At 39.7% G+C, this 23,310-nt stretch overlaps 2 protein-coding genes across 7 annotated transcripts; one reads left to right on the top strand and one right to left on the bottom strand.

The window, feature by feature from the left end:
• PRIMPOL (primase and DNA directed polymerase) lies at positions 1–13,123 on the top strand. 5 transcript variants are annotated; one of them, XM_015861387.2, is made up of 13 exons: positions 4–166; positions 3,561–3,745; positions 4,768–4,859; positions 5,170–5,320; positions 6,039–6,186; positions 8,135–8,425; positions 10,031–10,193; positions 10,766–10,863; positions 11,433–11,519; positions 11,619–11,700; positions 12,007–12,089; positions 12,173–12,219; positions 12,465–13,123. In XM_015861387.2, exons 2-13 carry the CDS (start codon positions 3,566–3,568, stop codon positions 12,747–12,749), a joined length of 1,707 nt encoding a protein of 568 aa, XP_015716873.1. In that variant the 5' UTR covers positions 4–166; positions 3,561–3,565; the 3' UTR covers positions 12,750–13,123. The 5 variants fall into 5 exon arrangements, with proteins under 5 accessions (XP_015716875.1, XP_015716873.1, XP_015716874.1 ...); XM_015861385.2 differs by having other exon boundaries at positions 5–166; positions 11,592–11,700; XM_015861386.2 differs by having other exon boundaries at positions 5–170; positions 11,592–11,700.
• CENPU (centromere protein U) lies at positions 13,071–23,218 on the bottom strand. 2 transcript variants are annotated; one of them, XM_015861401.2, is made up of 11 exons: positions 23,033–23,218; positions 22,075–22,192; positions 21,035–21,164; positions 20,083–20,170; positions 18,958–19,030; positions 17,803–17,920; positions 17,373–17,451; positions 16,624–16,671; positions 15,314–15,375; positions 14,262–14,418; positions 13,071–13,553 (listed from the first exon to the last, which is right to left on the bottom strand). In XM_015861401.2, the coding sequence occupies exons 1-11, from the start codon at positions 23,081–23,083 to the stop codon at positions 13,416–13,418; spliced, it is 1,062 nt and encodes a 353-aa protein (XP_015716887.1). In that variant the 5' UTR covers positions 23,084–23,218; the 3' UTR covers positions 13,071–13,415. The 2 variants fall into 2 exon arrangements, with proteins under 2 accessions (XP_015716887.1, XP_015716888.1); XM_015861402.2 differs by having other exon boundaries at positions 20,110–20,170.
• Positions 23,219–23,310: the final 92 nt, after the last annotated feature.

Genomic DNA, 23,310 nt, shown 5'->3' with positions numbered 1-23,310 from the left:
CCAGCGCGCGGGACTCGGAGTGGCGGGATACGGCGGGTCTCGGCGCCACGGCCACGGCACACGAAGCTGTGATTCACTGCGGGAACGATGCGGGAATGATCGCTGCCAGAGAGCAGGCGGCCGGGTGAGGGAGTGCTGCCTGCGGGCCAAGTCCGGGCTCTGCTCTGTAAGTACGTGCCGGCCGTGTCCGAAACTGCGCCCTGCTGCACTGCTGTCTGCTGGGAGACATTACAGTCCTGACGGTCAGAACGGCCGCTCATAAAGTGAAAGGCTCGAGGCATTTGCAAAGAGCCTCACCAAAGTGAGGCTGCCCTGATTTCAGGGCGCTAAGTGGATGCAGAAGTACTGAGATGGGTGAAATAGGACAGTCACTTAACGTGGGTTCATCTTTCTCAGTTACATGATTAATAACTGCAGCTGATCCCCAGGTGGAGGCCAAGCTTGTTCCTAGGAACATTTCCGCGCCCACCTTCTGCAGTAGCACATGGGATCTGTGCTGCAGTTCCAGCTCCATCAGTACCTTCCAGCTCACCTTCTGCTGAGGACTTAGGGATCCTGTTAGATGGAAGACTTAACATGAGCCGGCAGTGTGTGCTTTTAGCCCTGAAGGACAGCAGCATCCTGGGCTCCATCAGAAGAGGAGTGGCCAGCAGGGAAAGGCTTGTCCCCCTCCATTCTGCCCTCCTGAGGTCCCATCTGGAGTCCTGGGTCCAGGTCTAGGGCCCACAGCACAGGAAAGATGTGGAACTTTTAGAGAGGGCCCAGAGGAGGCACATAAGGATGCTGAGAGGAATGAAGGTGGGGGTACTGAAGAAACTAGGCTTGTTCAATCTGGAGAAGGCTGTAGGGAGACCTTATTACAGCCTTCCAGTATGGAGAGAGACTTTATAAACAGGAGGGAAATCTACTATTTACAAGGGTACGTAGTGATAGGACAAGGGGAAATGGGACAAGAGTCTTAAACTAAAGGAGAAAAGATTTAGATTAGATGTCAGGGGGAAGTTTTTCCACAGAAAGGATGGTGAGACTTTGACACAGCCTGCCCAGAGAGGCTGTGGATGCCCCATCCCTGGAGGTGTTCAAGGGCAGCCTGGTCTAGTGCTCAGTCTAGCAGTTAGCAGCCCTATCTGCAGCATATCGGTTGGAGCTAGATGATCCTTCAGGTCCCTTCCAACTCAAGCCATCTTATGATTCTATGTGATGTTCCTTGTTGCTGTGGAAACATGAGCAGCACTCAGTGTGCCACAGGTCAGCTCAGCATCAAGACAATCAAGACAATCTCACACACTAAAATGTTTCACTAGGGAGAAAGCTTATCTAATATACTCCTCTAAGGCTGGATGAACTTCTTGGTGTTGGGTGATGGGAGCTCCAGCACAGAGCTACACAGCTTGAGTCATGTAGGCCAGGAGGCCAACGCAAACAAAAGGCCTTATTTTAAACAGTGGCTGATTTGCATGTCTGAGCTTCATTTCCCAGCAGGTGCAGAGGCTGCATTTTTTCCTGTTGTCTGTAGCAAGAGGGAGAAGTTTGTCACATCTGAAATAGCAAGTTCACTTATTTAAAACCACCACCGCAAAGCTAAGGTATAAATAGTTAAGAACTCCACTGTTCTCATCGCTAAAAGAGGTGGTCTTCCATCAAAGGGGGAAAATGAAATGCACGTCCATTAAGTCATATAAATCTACGTGCTGTAGATAGATGTGTTTAGTTAGGTATAGTGGACACAGGAAAAACCTGACATGTTGGACTGCTGAGAAGCCAACAGTTGTTTGGACTGAAGTAACAGCAATAGATCTCTGAACCATCAACCTCTGCCCATGGGAAGGTTGTGATCTAGGGGAATATCTGTTGTGCTTTGGTACCCATTTCATTTTCATTTACAGCAGGGCCATCAGCAAAGCGAAACCAAAGATTTGCTAATACTTCTCAGAAATGCTGACTGCTGGTAGGATTTCTCTTTCCATTTCCAAGAAGAAACCTCACAGCCTTAAAAGGAGTAGAAGAAATTAGTATGTCAGCAGACTGATAGTATCTGTAGACATGTTTGACCCTATAAAAGAAATCAGTAAGTACTCTGTCACTTAGATTGGACATAAGCACTGAGCTATCAAAACATGCATCCAGGAAACTCTTCTATAGTAAAGTCAGAAAGGGGGTTCAGAAAACCTAACACTTGGTCTTTGAGGCCCACAAGGATATTTAAATGTGAATTCACCTTGGGGATCGATGTTGTTAAAGGTATGAATGCTTCTGAATACAACTAGTTTCATTTTTTACCCTGGATTGCAGCTGCCATGTAGTTATGAGATCTAAGGGCTGGATAGTGGTTGAGCCAGGAAGAACAGAAGGTGGACTTCCAAAGGTTTTTTGTGGGTTTTCTTTTTCTATTTTACTTCTTCCTCTTCCTGCTTGTAAGGCAGCAGCAGGTATAGTTGCTTTAAACCCAACAAATAGATAGCAGATACAATCCAGTAATAAAGAAGGAATCACTTACCCCTTTCTGAGGATCAGGGCTCACCAAACACTCCAAAGGAGATGATCTCCAAGTAGAGATCCTTCCCTTGTGGCTGCCAGCCCTTAAATGAGGTTAGGGAGAGGTGGAGCCAGGCTCTGCCCCCTTCCAGTCACACAAGTGAATTGCTTCCACCTGTGCTCCCAGGGCCGGCTACACCCCTAAAGCAGCTGCTCAGCTGGTTCAGGCTGTGGCCCAGCAGTTCCCATACACGTGTTTTCTTAGCAGGGCTTTACCCATTTGCAGAATTGCTGAGGGGCACTGAATTTTCCCAGAGAAAAAAAAAAAAAGCTAATAAAATTTAAAAATAATTATACATGTGTCATGTTCATGTATTCTTTTTTTGCTTTACTACCTTCCTTAGTAGCATTTGGATTACTTTATATGACTATGAGTTTAAAGGTTGTGTGATAGCAAGCACTGCAGCATCACGTGCTGCTTCTTGATAACAGGTAGGACTGCTGTTTAAATCAGCAAGAAAGGATATAGAACGTGAGGTTGTAAAGCAGATGAAAATGCTAATCAATAGCAAGGGTTGGCAGCAAGTAAAGGAGCTTTGGATTTCATATTGTTTTTCCTTTGAGATTAAAGCTCAGAGTTACTCAAATCGGGAACCCACGTGATGTTTTTCCCCACAAAAAAAATCAATTTTATCATTAATTTCTCCATGTGTAAAACACAAATAACAGGTTTTTCTGCACTCCTTACAAGTGTTGGCTTTGGTTGCTTTACACAGCTCTGTATACATTTTCAGGAGCAATGTATTAATGCCATTCTGTAAGCCTTATCCTACTACATCTGTTGTGTTGATCTTTGTTTATATTAATAGGAAAACAAATCAACTTCCAAAACTGTGTGGAAGTATTTAATGTTGAAAGGGGAATCGTAGGCAAGGTTAGGTGTTGACTTGGAGTATTGTCTATTCCTAGTCATTAAATAAAGTACGCTCAACAAGAGAAGGATTCAAAAGCAATGATGAGCATTGAAGAAGTTAGAAGTGAATCATAAAAATTGATAGCAACCTATTTGTAATTAATCGTTTCAGGACAAATGAAGAGAAAATGGGAAGAAAGAGTGAAGAAAGTTGAAGAACTCGCGTCTTACTATGAACAAAACCCTCTGCCTACCATCTATCAACCAAGACTGTCCAAACCCTTCCAGCCATCCCGTGTTTGGAAGATATTTTGTCGGCAGGCCGAAGCTTTCAGCTTTGTGAAAACCTGCAAGGAGGTAAATGGTTAGAGAATATCTCTAAATGGTTAGAGAATATCTCTATTCTTAGGTGACTGCAAGGTTGAACTTGACTGGAAAACTTGGTGAACAATGAAATCTTTGTCACATTGCAAGATCCCCTCTTTTGCAGTCCTGATACGTCATTGTTTTAATTTCTTTGGAGATGGCTTTAAGAAGTACTACTTGGAATACAAGAATTGATGCCCGGAGTTAACCTCTAGTAGGAAAAGTGGTTTGAGGTAACCTTGTAGTGATAATTTCTTCTTTCTGAAGAGAAGAAAGCTTTTACGTTTGGCAGGAGGATGGGAAGGAAGTGAGAGTTGTGTAGAAAGAGAAGCAAAAATAAGGAAGAAAAAGGAAATGACAAGAGTCAAAAAAAAACAATACAACTACCATCAGGGTAACAAGTTCAGGTGCTGTGAAGTAATGATCCAAATCAATGCATTATGCAAAATGTATCTTTTCCAGTTCTCTGCACTTAATACTTTTCAAATTGCTGCTTCTAAAGAAACGTAATGCAATGTATCGTTTCCCTCTGCTGCATTAGATGTTCAGGTAACCCTGATTGGCCTGCTTTCCTATTGTACTTTTGCTGTATCAGCTGTGGTGGTGTTTTGTTTTTTGTTTCAGATTTCCATTTTTGGATCTAAATGACATAGGGTCTAAAGACCATTTACTGTAAAGCCATGCACTGCCAACGTGTCAGTGATGTCCTGTCAGGACACTGGCCTTCCTCCAATTACATGCACTTGTTGCTGATCAGGAAAACAGGACTTACAGAATTTATACTGATGCACAGCAAAGTAAAGCTTCTCGTTTTCACTCATGTAAATAAAATCAGGATGATGTTAATTAAAAACAGATGCTACTTCTGTTGATAAAGGATCAATGATCTACTACTTAGAATTTCCTTGTATTTACTGACTTTTGACCAAAAAATGAATGTCGAATAAAAACTTCTGAAGCCTTTTGAATTAAAAAAATAAAGTAAAATAAAATCTCTGTTTTTATTTTCAAAGGACGTTCATGTATTTGCCTTGGAAAGGAACACACAAAATGGACAGAGGTTTTACCTTGTGACTACATATAAAGAGCTTTGGCATTATTACACGTAAGTGTTTGAATAAAATAGACTATACTTTACAGGTGAAGTACCACAGAACTGTAATGGGACGGCCAAGGTTTGATCTTGGTCATAGGAATAATCTTAACAATGACAAATCTATCTATTCTACAGTGCTTTTCAATTTTCCTTTGAGTTGAAGTCGGTTGTTGTTTCCTGTGAATTAAGGATCCCACTGAATATGGGTGGCTGACTAAAAAATAAAAATGTTTGGGACTTGTGGGATTCATGTTTGCAATTGATAAGGATCTATAATGTTTATCATGAGAGGTTGTGATTTGTTTTTGCTTTTCCTCAGCAAAAGGAAATTAGGTATTAAAACAAGTCTCATGCATTGCTATGAAGTAATACCTGAAAAAGACGCTTGCAAGCTTTATTTTGATTTGGAGTTCTACAAAGCAGCAAATCCTGGAGCTGATGGAAAGGATATGGTTGCAAAACTAATTGAGGTAAACTGGAACACAGTCATGTTGTAGACTACTGCAAGTTTGGGTTTGGTTTTATATAAAACCAAAGTATTTAGCACTTCATCTTGATTGTTCTGTAGTAAAATGAAAAATTACAGAGTTAGCAGGTACTTTTAATGAAGTTAAAAGTACATTTTAATTACAGCTTAGGTTGCCTGCTTCATGCTAGAGCATGACGGGTGCCAGAATGCTCGCATTCACTGTAGGTTTACTGTTGTGAATTTGCTTGCAGATTGTTTTATGTGCTCTGGCACTTCAAAGCTGTAAAAGTGAATGAGTGTTTTAGTTATTCTTCAGAATTGTATCAATAAAAGTTCCATCTGAATGTTCTTCAGATCATTCCCTATGCTAACGGGTGCAGTCACATCAAAGCTTAGACAAAATCCTTCTGATTTTAGGCACCTTCGTTGAAGTTGATTTCAATAATGATGTAGAGAAAACCAGGTGACTGCACTCATCAATTTTGATACCTGAAGTTAAATATGTTTGTTGTCAATTCAATTAAATAGTGCAAGTTTCTATTCTATTGCAAATTTGATTGGAAAACGAGACCCAGTGCAACTGCAGAATGAGAAAGTAGGCTCTTAGAAGAATGTCTTACATTCCATCATATAAGGATCTGCATTTGTGTTAGATTTCACAGACAGCACTTTACAAATACTAGAGAAAATAACCAAACTGATGTTCATATAATTTCCAGCTGGTCAGTCGGAAGTTAAAAGAACTGTATGATGTTAACTGCTCAGCCAGAGATGTCTTGAATTTAGATTCCAGCACTGATGAAAAGTTTAGCCGGCACTTGATATTCCTACCCTGTAAGACTGTATTCAAGGATAACATTCACGTTGGTAAGTGTGTTCTTTTCTCTCATGCGCTAGAAAGAAAAGGTTTTGACTCTTCACAGTGCCGTCTCATATTCAAATATGTATTTTAATTGATTAGTATGTGGAAACAATTACCCCAGCAAAAATGACTATTACTATTTTAAGTGTCATTATTCCTCATCTTTTACTTTCTTTTACCATAATTAGCATTTATTTTTGTAAAAACATAACTTCTTGGGTTTCTATTTGACTTATAAAATTACTGGCAAGACTGTTATTTGGCTTGAAAATCATTTTACAATAATCAGTTAATTTTCAGATTAATGTAACTCTTTAATTAACAATTAAAGTTAAGACTGTTGGGTGTAAATACAACTGGTTTGGGTTGCACACAGAATCATAAAGCCAAGACAAAGATGGCTTCAAGCCACTGGTGCGTATAAACACAGTTCAGAGAAAGCTGAAAGCAACGTTAATTGATGGAAGCTGGGATTTCTTGGGATAGAGCAACTCCTGCACACACAGAAAACTGCCAAGTCAGGATTGCCTCAGGACCATTTTTAATTCTTAGGAGCACTGGAATCCGTGTCACTGAAAGTTTGAGGAGCAGCTCACTTGGCAAAGTAAACAGACTGTTGAATTTACTAGCAACTTGCTTAGGATATTGGCTGCCGTTCCCAAATGTGACACAGAACAGTTGCTTCTTACATGACACCATAGCAACAGCAGCAAATACAAAGGAGCTGAACAGGATCAATGCGATGTTTATTTCAAAAGCATGGTCTTTAACTCCTGTGCCACTAGAAAATTCTTATGTAATACATGGATGATAAATAATTCGGTATGACAGACATTTTAGCCTGTGATCCTGCTAACTAAATTACGTTAGTCAGTTCTTTCAGCAGAAGCTTAAATTATTTATTCTAGCTCATTAGCTATGAGTTTTGTCTCTCGACTGTTGAGTGAATTTGACATTTACTCTCAGACTTAAATATATAAAGAACTCTCTGTTCTTGTTAGAAAGGCCTTTTCAACAAATGTTGAAGTCACAGTATGAATGCATTTTATAATTGCAGCCTGTCAGTTAAGCCCATGCATGTTACCCGTAGTATTACAATCCAGACCTTTCTTTGATGCGTTTTAGTAACCTACATGATAAACATGTCTGAAAACTTAACTCCATACTTGGTGCAAAATGCTCTGTGGTAGGAAATATCTAGAAACGTAGTTTAATAAAATAACTTCACAGAATCCACATGAACAAATGCGTATTCTTCAATGTGACAGGAAGATTCTGGTCTAATATTGAACTTGAAAGAGCTGGTATATTTTTAAGACACATTCAAATGTTTTAAGATTTATCATAGTTTGTTGCTCTGGAAAATGAATGATCTCATCTTTGTTAGCATTGTTTCACAAGCATTTTGTCAGGGCTCACACAGAACAGTGTCTTAAAAATGAGACCTTGACTGGCAGCATGTAATAACTGCAACAGTACGGGTGTTGTGAGGGGTAAGAGAAAGTATTTGAAAGTTACAGAAGACATTTGTTTCTTTTTTGCTCCTCTTCTATCTGAGCCTGAATTGGTTCAGAATCTTGGCTTGGGAAACTGCAGTGACAGCCTATGCATTTCTGTTTCATTATTTTATTTCTAATGAGGTGGTTGCCAAAGCAATTCATTTCTGTTTCTCAGTGGTGGAATTGCAAAGGAAAAGATAGCAGCCACATGGTACGTTTAATGCACACACAACTGTTTATTTTCTCACGTTTAACAAAAATTAATTTAAAATTGGTATAAATTCTTTCCCAGTATTGATTTCTTATTCACTAGCCATGACTCGGCAAAGTCCAGGAGATGAAAAAAAACACAAACAGCTGCATCAACTTCCATCTTGGCTGTTTTGAAAAGGTTTGCAAAGGAGCAGTTAAGATTTTCTTGACTCATACTTTTGTGTTTTGTTTTGTTCATCAGGTAACTTTGTAAGAACCATTTTGCAGCCTGCCATACGGTTAATGGAGAGTAACGCCACTGCTCCCATTGCAGAAGGAGGAGCAGGATATACTTTCCAGTGCTCTGCACCAACGGTTGAGTCGGATGGTTCTCTTACAAACCTCACAGCAGTCAAAGAAGCTTCCAAAGCCTGGCCAGACATTGCTGACCAAAGGAAGGAAGCAGAAACATCACGCCATGGAGAAAACTCTGAATTTTCCTTTCTAATAGTAAATAACAAAGAAGGAGAAAAGCAGCTTTTTGTGGATCTAGGTAAGTATAAAAAGAACTTTCAAACCTGCTTAGGATGCAGCAACACTTAAGAAATCAGACCTTTAACCTTTGGTAACAGAATTGTTAAGACTGTTTTTGTTTTTTCTTATGTTCGGGATTTAAACCAAATCCTAAACAGCGACCATAAACATTGCAATTCAAAGGAATCACAGATTCTTGGCCTTTGGAACTTTTTATGTTTACTATATTTAATTACTTTGTTTAAAAGTTGGAAGAAATTCTTGCTATGCAGTTCTTACGGATTTTGGTCTGAAGGACAAACTGCTCCTATTTGAAAGGAGTCATATTGCTGTCATTTAGTTGAATTAGAAACTGCTTAATTATAAAGCAAGCATTAAAGGTGTGGTCTTTTGTATTGTTATACGCATTTAAATGGAGATGTCTTTCCCTGTTTGGAATGGCAGCTATTAGATTTTGATGACATAATAATAGAAATTAGGGTTGGGCACTTCATGCCCCACCTGTTCTTTGCCTATTCGTGGCATTAAAATGTCAGTAATCTCAAGCACAACACATGTGGTCAAACTGAAGTTTTTGCCACCCTCCTCCACCCTTATAATCTGAAGTCTTTGCACTGGGTGAAATGTAAATAGCTTTGCACACTTTCGTACCTCAGCAATATACTTATCTGAAAAATTATCATGTTTTTCTTACACTTCACTGAAGAACCCCTCTGACTTCAAATTCTTCTAATGGGGTACACAGGATCATTTCTATTGCTAGCCTTAATACTCTCGAGTATGTCTGATCTGTTGAAACATAATCCCAAAGTTGGTATTTTGTTAGGCTTCTCCATTACTGATACAGGATCACTTTATACAGCTACTAACTAGCATTCCTTTGAGATATTAACTAGAGAATGGAAATGAAAGGAAAACAAACTGTTCACTGTGTTGATGCATCTTTTAAGGATTTGATGTTAGTCCCCCCAAATTAACCATCTTTAATATTTATGCTACCACCTTACCACAAAACTGGAAAGCTAAACCAGGCAAGCTGGAGCACTGAGTTACATCACAAGGCTGCTGTGATAGAAAGGCACATGACGTTGTAATTTTCAGTTCCTTTCCCTTCATACAAATTAAATGCAATCCACAACTAAAGCACCCACCTCTCTGATAAAGCTTGAGACAGATTAGGCAACACCTTATTAATTTTGTTTGCTTTTGAGATTGGAATTACATTTTCCTGATACACACTTCAGACAAGTTGTGTCTGGTATGCAGAACACAGGAAGCCTGATGAGCGTGATGTCATTTCTGATTAAAATAACTGCAGCTTTTTATTCTAAACTGTATTTCACAAAGTTATTGTGAAATCGTATTTTATGCTGAAGAGAAACCTTCAGCAATGGTAATGTCAGAACTATGCTGACGTGGAAATGCTGAGTGTCCTTATGATGTAAGAATTTGTGTTTGCATAGTCTTAGTTGGCCATGTTTCTTCTGTGAGAGGTGAGCAGAAAGCAGTGTTTTCATCCATTCCTTAAACCCTTAGTTCGGTCTCAGTGAAATTGTTTTACTTACAGATAGACAGTAAATCCTAGCAAGCACTGTTATGTTCTGACATACTTGTTTTCCTGTAGGAGTTTACACAAGGAACAGAAATTTCCGGATGTATAAGTCATCAAAAGCAGGAAAAAATGTGATTCTGACAATAGCAGAGGATAATAAGTTTGTCCCCAGTTGCGAGGAGAACATTTCTTTGGAGGAAGCATATTTTCTTTCCTCTTTGGTCTGCAATGTTAGGTAATGCTGTAATTCCACTACAATTTTAAATATACAAATAGCACAAATCATATATTGCATTTATATTACAGAAATCAGCTGAGTATATCATAAATATGGATGGGAAGTTCTGCTGCACTGAATTTAGCCTTCTGTAAGGCTTGCAGTTGACTGCAGTTCAGTGAAGACAGAATGGGAAGAAAAATAAAGTTTAAGCTTTTCAAAGTGCTCAAATATTACATTTAGAGCAAATAGTTCTGTGAGTGTGGACCAGCAGTCTCTAAATGGCTGCTCCTGGGATTTCTGCCAGGAAAGTTTGGCTTTTTTGAAGGAGTAAACCCTGCCCTCTGCTGAGTGAGAAGAGGGAAGTGTCCAAAAGTGCTGCAGGGACAGGGAGAGGTAGCACAAGGGGGTGACAGAATGGATGACCTTAATAGGGGGGTCTCTGGAGGCCTTCTGGGCCAACCCCTTCACTCAGGCAGGGTACCCACAGCTGTTTGCCCTGGGCTGTTCTTACACCATGCTGTGTTATATCATACTGTGCTATGCTGCAAGAATCATGCATTTTCCTTTGCATTCTCTCTTTTGTTCAGATATGAAGAAGGCACAAAAATTCTATCATCTGACTTTCTAGAAGAAGAGACAAAGATGTCTGCTTTTTTGAGAAGTAAAACCACCAGAAGCACCAAAGGTACTGAAAAAGCCTGTTCTGCTTCATAGGATAGGGGCACAAAAACAAACTACACTTAAGTTAGATGTGCTGTGACTTACACTCCTGATAGCTCGTATGAGAGCTCTTCCTCAGCTGGATTTCTACAGAAGGCAGAGTAGGGATGTATTGATCTGTACCAGTTCCAGCACTTTGCAGTACCCAGATGTCACTTACCTTTCTTCTTGGTCCCAAAGCAGTCATACTCTGTCCCATTTCTCCATCCCTTGCTGGTAGCGATCAGGGAGAGGTCTCTATTTGCCACCCCACATCAAGCACCAGTTTGCTGCCACAGCACGTGTGGTTGCAGGTGCTGGATACTCAGCAGAGTGAGTGCACAAGTTAAAAGAGGGCTCTTTTCTCTAACCCTTTTGCCCCAGAGTGCTTAACTAAACTTAAAAGAAAGCTCTACAGGAATTGAGCATTGGATTTATCCCTGCTTTTATGTAAGAGATTTGTGCCTGTGATTTATATAGCATATCATGGTACGTTACTACTACATGTTATAATTACAGAACATTATAAGTATGTGGCTTTTTTCTTTTTAATAGAGCCCATGGAAGGCTGTCAGGATTCACCATACCCAGAGATTGACTGCTTTGTTCGTTCTTTGATTAATAAGGACGGGGTGCAAGGAGGTAACGACTGCGCCATTATTTACAGATGAAAATCAGCAACAGTATTTTTAAACAAGTAATTTTCTCTTTCAGCAATAAGGCAATGGAATTACTTTGCAGGGGAAGAAATACTTGTTTATGACATTTCTGGTTACCGATGGTGTGAAAATATTGGAAGAGCCCACAAAAGTAACAACATCATGTATGTTCTTTAACTATTCCGTTTTCACTTCAAATCAGCTGTACAAATTTTCCTGCTCAGGTGCAATTGTATAAGAATACTCAGAAATTCTTAGCACTTGTTAACATTCCCGCTCTCTTACTCCATGGGGATACAATTCCCCCAAACTTACTTTGCGATGTTAAGAGCCACATGTCAGTGTGAAAGCAATATGCATAGTTTAGAACAAACAAAATCTGTTCCTTTGGAGTCAGAGTTTCATGTTGCGTATATTTATTTCCTTTACATAATGTTAGCAAAAAAACAAAATGATTATTTCATTCTTAGGATTCTGGTAGATCTAAAGAAGGAAGTCTGGTATCAGAAATGCCACGATCCGGTCTGCAGGGAAACAAACTTCAAATCACAAAGTATGTATCTTGTTTGCTAAGCAATCGTATTTAACACTGTTTGGAATCTTAATTTCCATTAAGCACCTTCCCTTTGATTTTAGGTCTTGCATTGCCACCTACGATATGTTTGTCTTCCCTTTTCATAGAGGTATGTGTTTTGTCTTGTCAACATGCTAAAAGCAAAGCCTTCTTTAGGAGAAAAAACAACTGTATATAGTACACTATTTTTAGTTTGCTGAAAACCAACACATTCCTATTAGTATTAAACAGGCTTCCACTGGTAACGTAGCTATAAACTCACTGGAAACTCTTGTTGGCCAGCATTCATTATATGCAACAGTTGCAAGAGTTCAGTTAGAGAAATGGAATAAAGAATGCTCTTGTCTCTAAAAGGAGGAAGATGATACGGTAACAGATGAACATGAGGACACAGAAATAACATCACATTCCGAGCCTGCAGATTTGTCAGAAAGCTCAGCCTCTCTGGAAGAAAACACATGCCAAGACACTCAGTGGGACAGTGCAAGTGATGATGCTTATTTGGTAGAAAGTGCTGAAGATGTGGAGCTGGCAGAAGCTGCAGATGACAGCCTGGGTTACAACACAGAAGAAATTCCTGATGAAGTTCTTTTGGAAGTGTCATGGAAACAAGACACTTGCAACAAAGAGGACAGCTAACCATGGACTCCGCTAGCAAACAGACTAGTAGCAACAAAGCTTGCTTTAATACAGCGTGGGTATCACATGCCTTCTATGTAAGATACTGTGAGAGTTCGAAAGCACTCTTCCAGGACAAGGAAGTGAGTAACAGATTAAATGGGTCTAAAAGATCACTGGGGCTAAAGACTGGGCTGGAAACTCCTCATGAAGGCTGCTTCAAGACATTTAGCACTTTGAAGGCTTACTGCTGTGCAATTTCTATGTTCTTAGTTGTTTATTCTACTTTTATCGATAAGCCAAATACTGTATTTCTTCACTTCCAGACATGGAAGAAAACTATTTATTTCTGATACAGATTTTATTAATAAAGAGATTTGTCTGTTACTGGTTCATTTAAAGTCAATGCATTCCCTCTTTAAAGTACATATTGTTTCAATATCACGTTACTTAAATAACCGAAGATTAAAAAACAAGTGTTGTTAACAGAATACAGGAAGTTTTACTATATTAACTGGAATAGTTATTTCGTTCTGAATTAAGTTCTTAGGCAAGCTATTTTACAATAGAAAGATACTACCTGATGAAGTCACTGACCTTTAAACACTGAAGAACAGCAATTAACCAAGCAGGGCACAGTCCATTACAATAATGATCAATTATTGTCAAAAAGCCTACTAAAAGAGCTTAGTGTTCCTTGGATAACTTCCCTCTTTGTACCTCCAGGGCATATTCCAGTTTCTTATTAATATTCTGAAAGTGTCTTTCTGCTTGTAGAATTCTCCGTGACTCCACCAGAAGAGCAGGTAGGCTGGAAGTTCCGTACTGTTGTGAAGGAAGAAGTTACAGGGCAATGTTTGGTTGGTTGGTTTTTTCCTCCCCAAGAATTTAAAGCCACATCCCTATCTGTATTTTTACAACATAGATTCTAAAAGCAAAAAAGCCAAGTTCAACAGTCTTCTAAAATAACAAGATTTCTTGCTCTATTATATATGACAGGCACCTTGCACTGTCCAGATTAGCATACTGGGTCATGAGGAACAGCCATAGTAAAAGGGGTCAGAGTTTTAAGACCAATGAGAAGTTAACCCAGTCACAAAATACACGTGCTGCTTTTACCAACCATTTAACCACATTATAGAACATGTACATCAGTACCAAAGCCTTCCCTAACTTTGAACAAGCAAAGATTTGGTTACCTGTTTCTCACTGTTAATATTTCTATAGTTTCTATTAAAAAATAAAAAGCCAGATGTGAGGATAACAGCTATGTTTACATACTCTTTAGTTCTTGGACATAGAAACAGGGATCAGAATTTTCTCTCAAACGTGTCAGTTTCTAACATGTGAGAGAAAGAGCGAGATGCTGTTAGAGCAATGACTCTCCAGTTGGTTCCACAGAAGTGTTTATATCGGACTACCGCTATTTAATGTAAGCCAAATGTAAGTAGAAATGCATGTTTGTCCAGAAGAAAAAAGCAGAAGGGAGGCTGATCCAGAACAGTTGAAAAACATGCAGAAATATGTACTTACTGCCACTTTCTTTCTTGGGTTTTCTTCTCTGCTATCCAAGTAGTCGTACTGTAGTTCCTTTAAATCAGTAAGGAATTGAACTACTTGCCTCAAGGAAGATTGCCTTTCTTCCAGCTCAGCATATTCTTTTTGTAGTTTGATCAGTTGTGGTTCAGTTCTGAAAAAGATCGTGCTTTGATCGCTACATCTGAATATTTATGAGTAATTCTGAACATGTTTCCTCTGTGAAAGACTCGAGGAAAAAGTTGATCAGAAATATGAAGCATAGGTTAGAATAACATAGTGTTTAAACAGAAAAATCAGCATATTACTTCATTTGGAGTACAGGTCCAAATCCATAAAAACAAACAAAAACCCTTCTCATGACATTTTTCCACACTTTACCATCAAGTCTGTCAATACAGTGAATCTCTTAAGCACTTCTGTGTCCCTGATGTTACTTAAACTGGCAACCTGCTTCTGCAGGTATCAGCTTGCAGGCAGGTCCTGTGCCCTTGCTGAAGGACTTATAAACTAGATACTCCTGCCTAAGAAAGCTGAAAGGCTCAATCTATTAAACAGTGTTTGAAGCATTATTGGCACTCCATAAACACAACACCCGACAGCCATTTTCATTTCAGTGTTGCTCCAGAAAAGCTTTCTTAAAATGATCAAATGATTAAAACACAACAAATAAGAAATGTGAAGACAGCTTTCAACCTCTGAGTGGGGCTAGAGCCATCAAATTCACCTATCATCAAACACAAACTCCATACCTTCTTAAGTTTTGCTTCATTACTTTTTCCAATTGTAACAGTGTTTTTCTTAGAAACACTGCCTGAAGTGCCATCCCTGAAACTACAGTTACCTAAGAGAACACTGCAAGAACTACTCTATCTAGCAAACTGAAACACGGCAGAGTTACCCTAAGCTTCTGTAAAAAAACAAAACACAGAACAGAATTAGAGCTCCACCAAAATGAAATGTAAAAGTTGCTTTTAATTCAGAGTTTAAAAAAAATACCAGTCTCCTCCAGCTTTTCAAGCTTTTATCGTGCATTATTGGAAACATACCTACTTAGCTTTTCTCTGACTTGCAGCAGTCTCTGCCTTTTCTTGTTGATGCCTGCCACCACCTGTAACAAACGAGGAAAGTCTTTGAACTTGTTTGTGACTTTGCAGGCAAACAACTCAAATATTGAAGGCTGTTTTTTTTCTTTGAGGTTTTAACATGTATCATTCAGTACGACTGCTGGAACTATGGAATTAAGCATAACGAAGCTTTCTTTAACAGATGCTTTTAGAAAATTCTCTTTAAATTTACATTTTAGAGCTATAAACTTGAGCTTAAACAAACGTATGAAGCTCAAAATAAGAAAACAGCAACTGTGAATGCCGGATGCATACTAAAATTTTCATTTTTACAGTCTCGTTTACTATATGAGCTCAAATTGCTTTTCATCCCCAGCACATGAACTGCTACCTGTCAGGATATGCTTTCTTTTTGTTAGAAGAAGCCATATAGTGGTCAAAAAGCTTGCTGAAGAGGTTAATATGTGCACACCGCTTGAGGCCGCTAAGAAGGTTAAGTTGTTTAATAATTAAATACTCAGGAATATTTAGGAAAAAGCAAATAAATTTCAGTCTGCTGTGTTTGGCCCAACTGCTCTTTCACATTTAGAATCACAACAAGATCCAAAGGCAGAAAGCTCTACAGACACTTCTCACATGAGAGATCAGCTGCACAAAATATGCCACTGGAAGGTAGGGCCAAACTTGCTCTTAAATCTCCCTGCTGTGGGGGCAGCTCCCCTCTGATGAATCCACTCCAAAGTTCTCTGCTCTGACACTAGTTTCTCCAAGTACCTGCATTTCCTGTTCTGCATTTCAAGTCTGAATGAACAGAGAAACTGCCTTCTCTGAACAAAAACCTTGCTTGAATTAAGAGAATGCCATCTCCCTTAGACTTCTCTCCTTTAAACAATCCAGTGCTATCCCCGTGGGTCTTTGCTTATACATTCATCTGTGTTTCTGGAAGGTGAGCTTCCAATATTTAATTGGTTCTCCAGAGGCCTCACCACCAGCACTTGCTAAAAATAAACAAGCATGTAAGAAACAAAGTAGTTCATGTGCATGAAAACCATGCAAGCCCTAATGTACATCTGTAGTCCAACAGCACACATATGCAGTTTGCATCCCATCATTCTACTTCAGACCCTGTCCCCAAATGTTCTAGAGGTTCTTTATCCTGCATTTGTGCTCGTTTCTGTACTATAGTGTACTTTTTTGACAATTATTTCTCCCACCCTCCTGTTTGAATTCTCAGCATCACCTCTGCCTGCTGTAGATTCCAGTGATAGCATATATTTCAGACACATAATTACCTTAGCATTTTTCTTCTTCGTATTCTTTAATTCCTGGACTTCTGTTATCTATGGAAGAAGAGGAAACTGGTGATAAATCTGGATTTCACCTCTGTACTCCAAAAAACACAGTTGCAAGAATTACTTGGCAATCATATCAAGAAGCTATTTAATAAAACGCTGTTAATATTACAGGTGTCTCAGTTGTCTATCAATTCTTTCCCCATGCCAGAGGAAGACTGTTGCACACCATTAACCACCTTGCACCAATTAGCATTACATCCACTGTGTAACACTACCCGAGCTATTTTTTCTTTTACAATTAATGTATTCATCTAGTCATTTTAACCCTGCTTATTCCAGTGAACCACTTAGAATTCTGATTTTAGTACTCATACATTTTACTTATCACAACAAAGTTTATTTTACTAGCTGTAATTAGCGAGATTAATTCTTAGTCTTCCAAGCTAGTAGTTTGGTGGGGGAGTTTTGATAGATAAGTCCACACTTCACTGAAAAAGAAGATGGGTTTCATTAAGTTGCTAGAGGCTTTAGTCAGTCAGCACAGAGACAACAAATCATAACATAGAAGTAACTATGCTTTCATTTAATTCAACCCGACAAGAGATAGAAAGTGTGAAGTATCATAAAGTAAGCACTTAGAGGACAATGTAAAGCCTTCGGCATTTTCACTACAGTGAAAATACACATTGCATTGTAATACATACCTCTATGATCATTACCACTTTTGTTCTTCACTGTGTACTTACAAGCTCAGTGACTTGGTCCTTGAAAGCAGAACAGAAGGCACTGACAGCTTTTCTGCAAGCCTTTGATTCTATGCTTTGACTGGAGAAATCAGAGGGATAAAACAACTCATTTGTTTTAGTGAAGGAGAAATATCATCCAGAAATATTCTTTTGAATACAAGAACAGCCCAATGTTAAACAGATCATCCATGTGCTAGCAATAATTTAATTTCTACACTGGAAAACATCAACTAAGATGTGTTGCTCTTATGTTTAGAAAAATTCCAAATTCCTGAGGATCACCCACTTAAGATCATGTGAAAAAATGTGTCAGAAAAACCTATCAGTCTTTAAAACAACACCAGAACGTAACTAAGCCACCACCCAAAAAAAGCATGTCATTTATTTAAACACCTTTGGGCATTCAGTCAAACTAAAGCAGAACGTTTACCTGTAGTTTGCTGCTGTCTTTTCAAATTCAGCCAGAACAACATCCAGTTCTGTGATATCCTTGGATGATCTTTTCAGCTCATTGGGACACCAAAGTTGTACAGAAAATGAGCTGTTAGCTGTAACAGCAGAATAAAGACAAGAATTATATAGCTCAGGTACATGCTCTGAAATAACAGAAGTTATTGTACCCACCATTAAAATAACTAAGAATTAAGAACATTTTAATATAAAACTTTTCATAAGGAAAATATTAATTTATTCCATGTTTTAGGCTGAGCAATTATAAGAATTTGGGGAAACTATAAAATTATCGGGGAACACAAAGATTTGAATGATCAATCATATAAACTTATTACTTACTCTTCATCATTTCAAGGTAGTCCAGCAGCACATAATTGCACCAACTGATAAACTACACAGAGACACACACACTACCAGCTGTAAGAACTATCAGCCTGAGTTTGGGGAGCCCGCATTACTGAAAGAGTCACGAATTGCTGTATCACTTCTGTATCAATTTTCTATTGATACTTCGCATGTTTCAAAAGTAGCCATACAACGATGCCTTTTTTTTAAACTTAGAAATAACAATATTAACAAATTCTATAAAAATTTTAAGTTTCTTTACACGCACTTAAATATAAATCTAGCTTCCTTGGAGCTGCAACCCATTACACTCAAGTATAAGGTGCCCTTGGGAAAGTTTCCTTATACTAAAAAAGGCCTGTCTTGAAGCTTCCTTTCTCAAAGGTGTTTACACTGTGCCCTTGCTATAAATCTGGGTAACCCTGGGTGCTCCAGGCATCCATCCAGACCAAGGGATCTACCAGGCACATTACAGCTCCATAGTCAGGGACCCAAGCTTCCTTCCCAAGGAAATCAAGTGCATGCAAAGAGTAATGCAAACCATCTGTGCTCTATCCCTCCAGCGAGGGATAGGCAAGTCCAGAGATACAAACCGCAGTAATGAGAACTGTGGCATACCAGCTCCCCAATTTATCCATTGATAATGAATGTTTAGACCCAAATTAAAACTGGAACCTCCCAAAAGAGCGTGATGCTATGTACCAGAAATCAAAACCATTGAATTAGGGGAAAATATTGATCTTGAATGAGGAAAAGATATACAAGAGTTTTGAAAGGTCTACTTTACCAGAAGAATCTGGTGTGCTCTTCTTTGAGGGTCCCTTCGTTTTCACCCCAGATTGAGTAGTATTTGAAGCGTTCTGCAATATAAGAAAACAGATTAACTTTTAAGAAGAACCCAAGTGCACTCATTTAAAATTCTGAATGACAGTAATTAAGCAGAAGTCAGGGAAGCATTCCAGCATTTCATCACAGAAACGTCAGTAACGTTTACTTAGGTCTGTTTCACCAGAATTACAGCACAGTGATTATGCTGCCAAGGGACAGCAGCTGCCCAGCCACACATCAGGTACAGACCATACAGGAGGAAGAATGCTGTAAACAGCCTAAGGCCCCTCAGTTCAGCATAAGTACCAATACTAACAGTTATCTGGTAACAGCTCCTTTTCACTTGCATCTGTCTCTATTTTCAGCCTTTGAATGCTTTCTGTAACATGCACACAATCCTACAACAGCTCTTCATATGTGCAGCTTACTGATGAAAGGCCAACACTATGCCTTCAGTTTTAAAACATATAACTGAATAATTCCAATGAATTTCAGGAGGCAAAAAGCTTTTACACAAACCACTGCACAGCTGCTTCTCTCACAGGCTTACTTTCTCAAGGCTGTGGATAGGTAGTTCTCCCTAGACCCAGGAGCTCAGCTGGTCAGAAGTACTTTGCATTAACTGAGGCCTGAGCATGGAAAAACACTCATTCAAAATCATCTGGCTTTAGTCTAATTCTAACGTATTTTCAAAATTCATTTTAATCAGTGAAAAATTCACTCTTCCCACAAGCGTGATGTTCAGTACCAAACAAGAATAAGCCTATATTATATATTATGTAGCATGGCATTCTTTGAAAAAATGTTTTCTAGATGTAATTATTATAAATTAGAAAGTCAAGTATTCCTAAATGAGCAATAAAATGGACTACAGGACCCTGGTTATTACCTTCCCCGCTGATCTGATTTAATATGGCCTAACACTTGGCCATCTTACAAGAATATTATTAGATTTACTTATGTGGGACACAACTAAGTACTACACAGCGAAGGAAAGGTCTTCCTTCACTGCCATTACCCAGTGGAGGTACGGCAGAAAGCTATAATCAAATTGACCAATACACTCGCACAGCATTCGCTGTACCAGATTCTCCATAAGGGGCTCACGTACAGAACCACTCTGGCTGAAGTTGTGAACGTTGCCTTCAGGCATCTCCAATTGCATCTTTTCACTAGAAAAAAGAAAAATATCCATATGTAAACCAACCACACACTGAGGAAGAAAAATTATTTCCCACATACAATCAACAAAATCTTTGGGGACCGTTTTGTACTGCTGTGTGCAGTCTGACTTCTCCAAATAAACCACACTAAAAGGTTGCAATAGCATAGAAAGGCGGAAGAATCCTGATCCCTCGACAGAAAAGCTCACAACAGTCTAGAAATCATTTCTAACCGACCACTGGGATGGCCATGTTGTTTTGAGGAGAAACTCTGAACCAGTGACAAAACTATTACTTGGTATATTTTAGAAGGAACGAAGAAGTCCTTTGGGGATTGGAGAGCTGAGGGGGAAGTAAAAGAGAAATGCACACCCTCACAAGCACAATAAATGTCCGGTTAATTCCTTCAAATAAGACCTTCACTGAATTTAAAACTGGCACCAAACCAGAATTAACAGACAAGTATTAAAGCTTGCATTAAAATGTGCTTTAGGTTATTTTTCTCGTGTATGGTTTAACAGGTTTTTACCTGTAAACTTGTTAGCTTACTGTTACCATTTTACCACTCTTCAAACTTCGATGACACCAAGATTTAATGGACAAATTAGTAGCTCACAAAGGCATTCTTTCCTTTAAAAATAATCATCTAGTAAATACTTAAGCCAATGTGCTGCCAAGTAGAAGTCAGACTCATTTATTTATTTATCTATTTTACCTTCCCTGCTTTTCTTACTCTTTCATTTTTTTCCCCCATCTGGGAGATTCTAAGCATCTGTCTAACAAGCAGTTTGAGGAATCAGACAAACAGAACATTTTCCCCATTTAATCTTTAAAAAAAAAAAAAAAAGCCAAAAATCAAATGCTAGCAATTACCTGGCAATTATTTTTCCACCAGACCTGCGTTCTGCATTTGTCCTTTGTGGAGCTGGATCATCACTAGACAATGCATTTTCTGAGTGCTCCTCTCCACAAGCATCCACAGCAGTACTGTGTAAAGGCTGATCTGTGAAGAAGAGAAAATAAGCCGTATAAAAACATTCCCATCTGTTGAGACAAACAGAGGTATATTAACACTGTCTACCATTCAGCATTTAGAATTTCTAAGGTTTGTTCATTCTAGCTACACTTGTTAAAAGAAACATTTTAAGGTTAGGAAAAGTATCTGTGGTCAAAAGTTTCAGTGTCTAAACTCATATCAAGGCCTATGAAAAGTGGCTGAAGGAACTGGTGCTGTTTAGCCTGGAGGAGAGGAGGCTGAGGGACCTCACTGCTCTGCAGCAAGGCTGTGTTGGTATCTTCTTCTCAGCAGACAAGTCATAGAACATGAAGCAATGGCCTCACATTGCACTGGGCAGGTTTAGATTGGAAGTCAGGAATGGTTTATTTGTGGAAGGGGTAGTCAGGAACTGGAAGAAGCTGCCCAGGAAACTGATGGAGTCGCTATCTCCAGAGGGATTTACAAGGGGATGTGGTACCCAGGGACGTGGCTTAGCAGTGGACTGAGACTTGATGACCTTGAAGGTCTTTTCCAACCTAAATGCTGCTACCACTTTATTTCTTTACAAACGGAGAGGTGCATGAAAGCTCAGAATCACAGAATGACCCGGGTTGGAAGGGACCTCAAGGATCATGTAGTTCCAACCCCCCTGCCTGGCAGGGCCACCAAACATACACCTTTACTAGATCAGGTTGCCCAGGGCCCCGTCCAACCTGGTCTTGAACACCTCCAAGGACGGGGCATCCACAACCTCCCTGGGCAGCCTGTTCCAGGGCCTAACCACTCTCCTAGTGAAGAACTTCTGTATCAGTCTTTCATATATTTACCTGACTTTTTTCACTGAACTCTTTTTTCCTCAGACAAAGAAGCACCTTTACTTAGCTGATGAAAATCAGCCATTCAAGTTCATACTAACCAAATGAATCGCAGAGCTCCTCAAGTTGGTTTACATCTGCTACTTTCGGTATCCTTGAGACATCAGGTTCCTCAGGCGGAAGAAGTTTCCAGCGAGGATGAGAACTGCCTTTGTGTCCCTGGTAGGGTACAACATTAACAGCTCAGTCGTTCCACTGACTGAGTGCACAACAGACTAAATGAGACGATGAATTTCAAGATTGTTTTTAATTAGAATTTAATATGGGCTGCATTGACTACTAACCTACAAAATAGAACATTCAGAGCACACAGTTTTCCCCCTTGTATTATGGTTTTTCCCTAGAAGGAAGTAACGGTATAAAAGCAGTGCATACTGCTGGGTTAGGTCCAATGTTAGGCAGTAATTCTTTACTCAGAGGGCAGTGAGGTGCTGGCACTGCTGTCCAGAGCCGTGGGTGCCACATCCCTGGAGGTGCCCAAGGTCGGATGGGCCCTGGGCAGCCTGAGCCCATGGCAGGGGGAGTGTTAAAGTCCCCTCCAAACTACCATTCTAGGGCATGTTTCTAAGATATACATTATACGCAGTATAAAGTTTATCTTATTTTGTAAAGCCAAGCACATACACCTAGTAATCTTAGAGTTGTCTGACACTTGCTTTCTATGACCAATAGCCTTCTCCTTTTCAGCCACTGAAGCATCTCCTTTCACCTCTATATTCACACCACATTCCTGGTTTGTCCAATCGAATGCTTTTCAATTTAAAAATGAAAACCTCCAGCTCAGCTTCTTATAGAGCTTAGAATTCGTTTGTAACTTCAGTATTCCATAGAATAACTCAAACAGAAAGGGCGGGACATCCGTTCATTAAACGTTTGTCACCATTCCATTCACCTCCAAACACGGGCTGAAGTTTTCTCTTGTGCGTGAGAAGGAACTGACAGGAAGCACAAATGCACGGTAAAGCAGCATAGTATTAAGCTCAGAGTGGAGAATTTTACCTTGACTTGATTTCCAGCACGATTTCTCTTCGTTCTTTTCTTAGAAGACATCCTAGTAAGCCTCCAAGCCCACAGCTGAATACAAAGCGAGCCCCGGGCCTTGATTCACCTCACAGCGCCCAACGGCCGCGCCCTGCCGCCCGCATTCAAAGCGCCCGCGGGGCAGCGCCGGAACAGGAAGCGGCTGAGGCGCCCCGCCCCTTGGCGGGAAGGAGCGGCTGAGGTGATTGGCGGGCGGTGAGCACTGCCCGCCCTCAGCACCGCCCCGGTACGCCCCT

Source organism: Coturnix japonica, chromosome 4, assembly GCF_001577835.2.
Source record: "Coturnix japonica isolate 7356 chromosome 4, Coturnix japonica 2.1, whole genome shotgun sequence".
Taxonomy (NCBI): Eukaryota; Metazoa; Chordata; class Aves; order Galliformes; family Phasianidae; genus Coturnix; species Coturnix japonica.
Note: the sequence above shows the minus strand (reverse complement) of the source record. Positions and strands in the feature narration are given on the sequence as shown.

What these genes read in the sequence shown, in the direction of transcription:
- PRIMPOL (XM_015861385.2), top strand. Translation starts at nt 3,566, where the DNA reads ATGAAGAGAAAATGGGAAGAAAGAGTGAAGAAAGTTGAAGAACTCGCG. An exon ending in TTGTGAAAACCTGCAAGGAG is followed by an intron (nt 3,746 to 4,767) that starts GTAAATGGTTAG and finishes TTATTTTCAAAG; the next exon opens with GACGTTCATGTATTTGCCTT. An exon ending in CAAGGATAACATTCACGTTG is followed by an intron (nt 6,187 to 8,134) that starts GTAAGTGTGTTC and finishes TTTGTTCATCAG; the next exon opens with GTAACTTTGTAAGAACCATT.
- CENPU (XM_015861401.2), bottom strand. Translation starts at nt 23,083, where the DNA reads ATGTCTTCTAAGAAAAGAACGAAGAGAAATCGTGCTGGAAATCAAGTC. An exon ending in CGAAGAAGAAAAATGCTAAG is followed by an intron (nt 15,376 to 16,623) that starts GTAATTATGTGT and finishes CGTTTGTTACAG; the next exon opens with GTGGTGGCAGGCATCAACAA. An exon ending in GTCAGAGAAAAGCTAAGTAG is followed by an intron (nt 14,419 to 15,313) that starts GTATGTTTCCAA and finishes GATCTTTTTCAG; the next exon opens with AACTGAACCACAACTGATCA.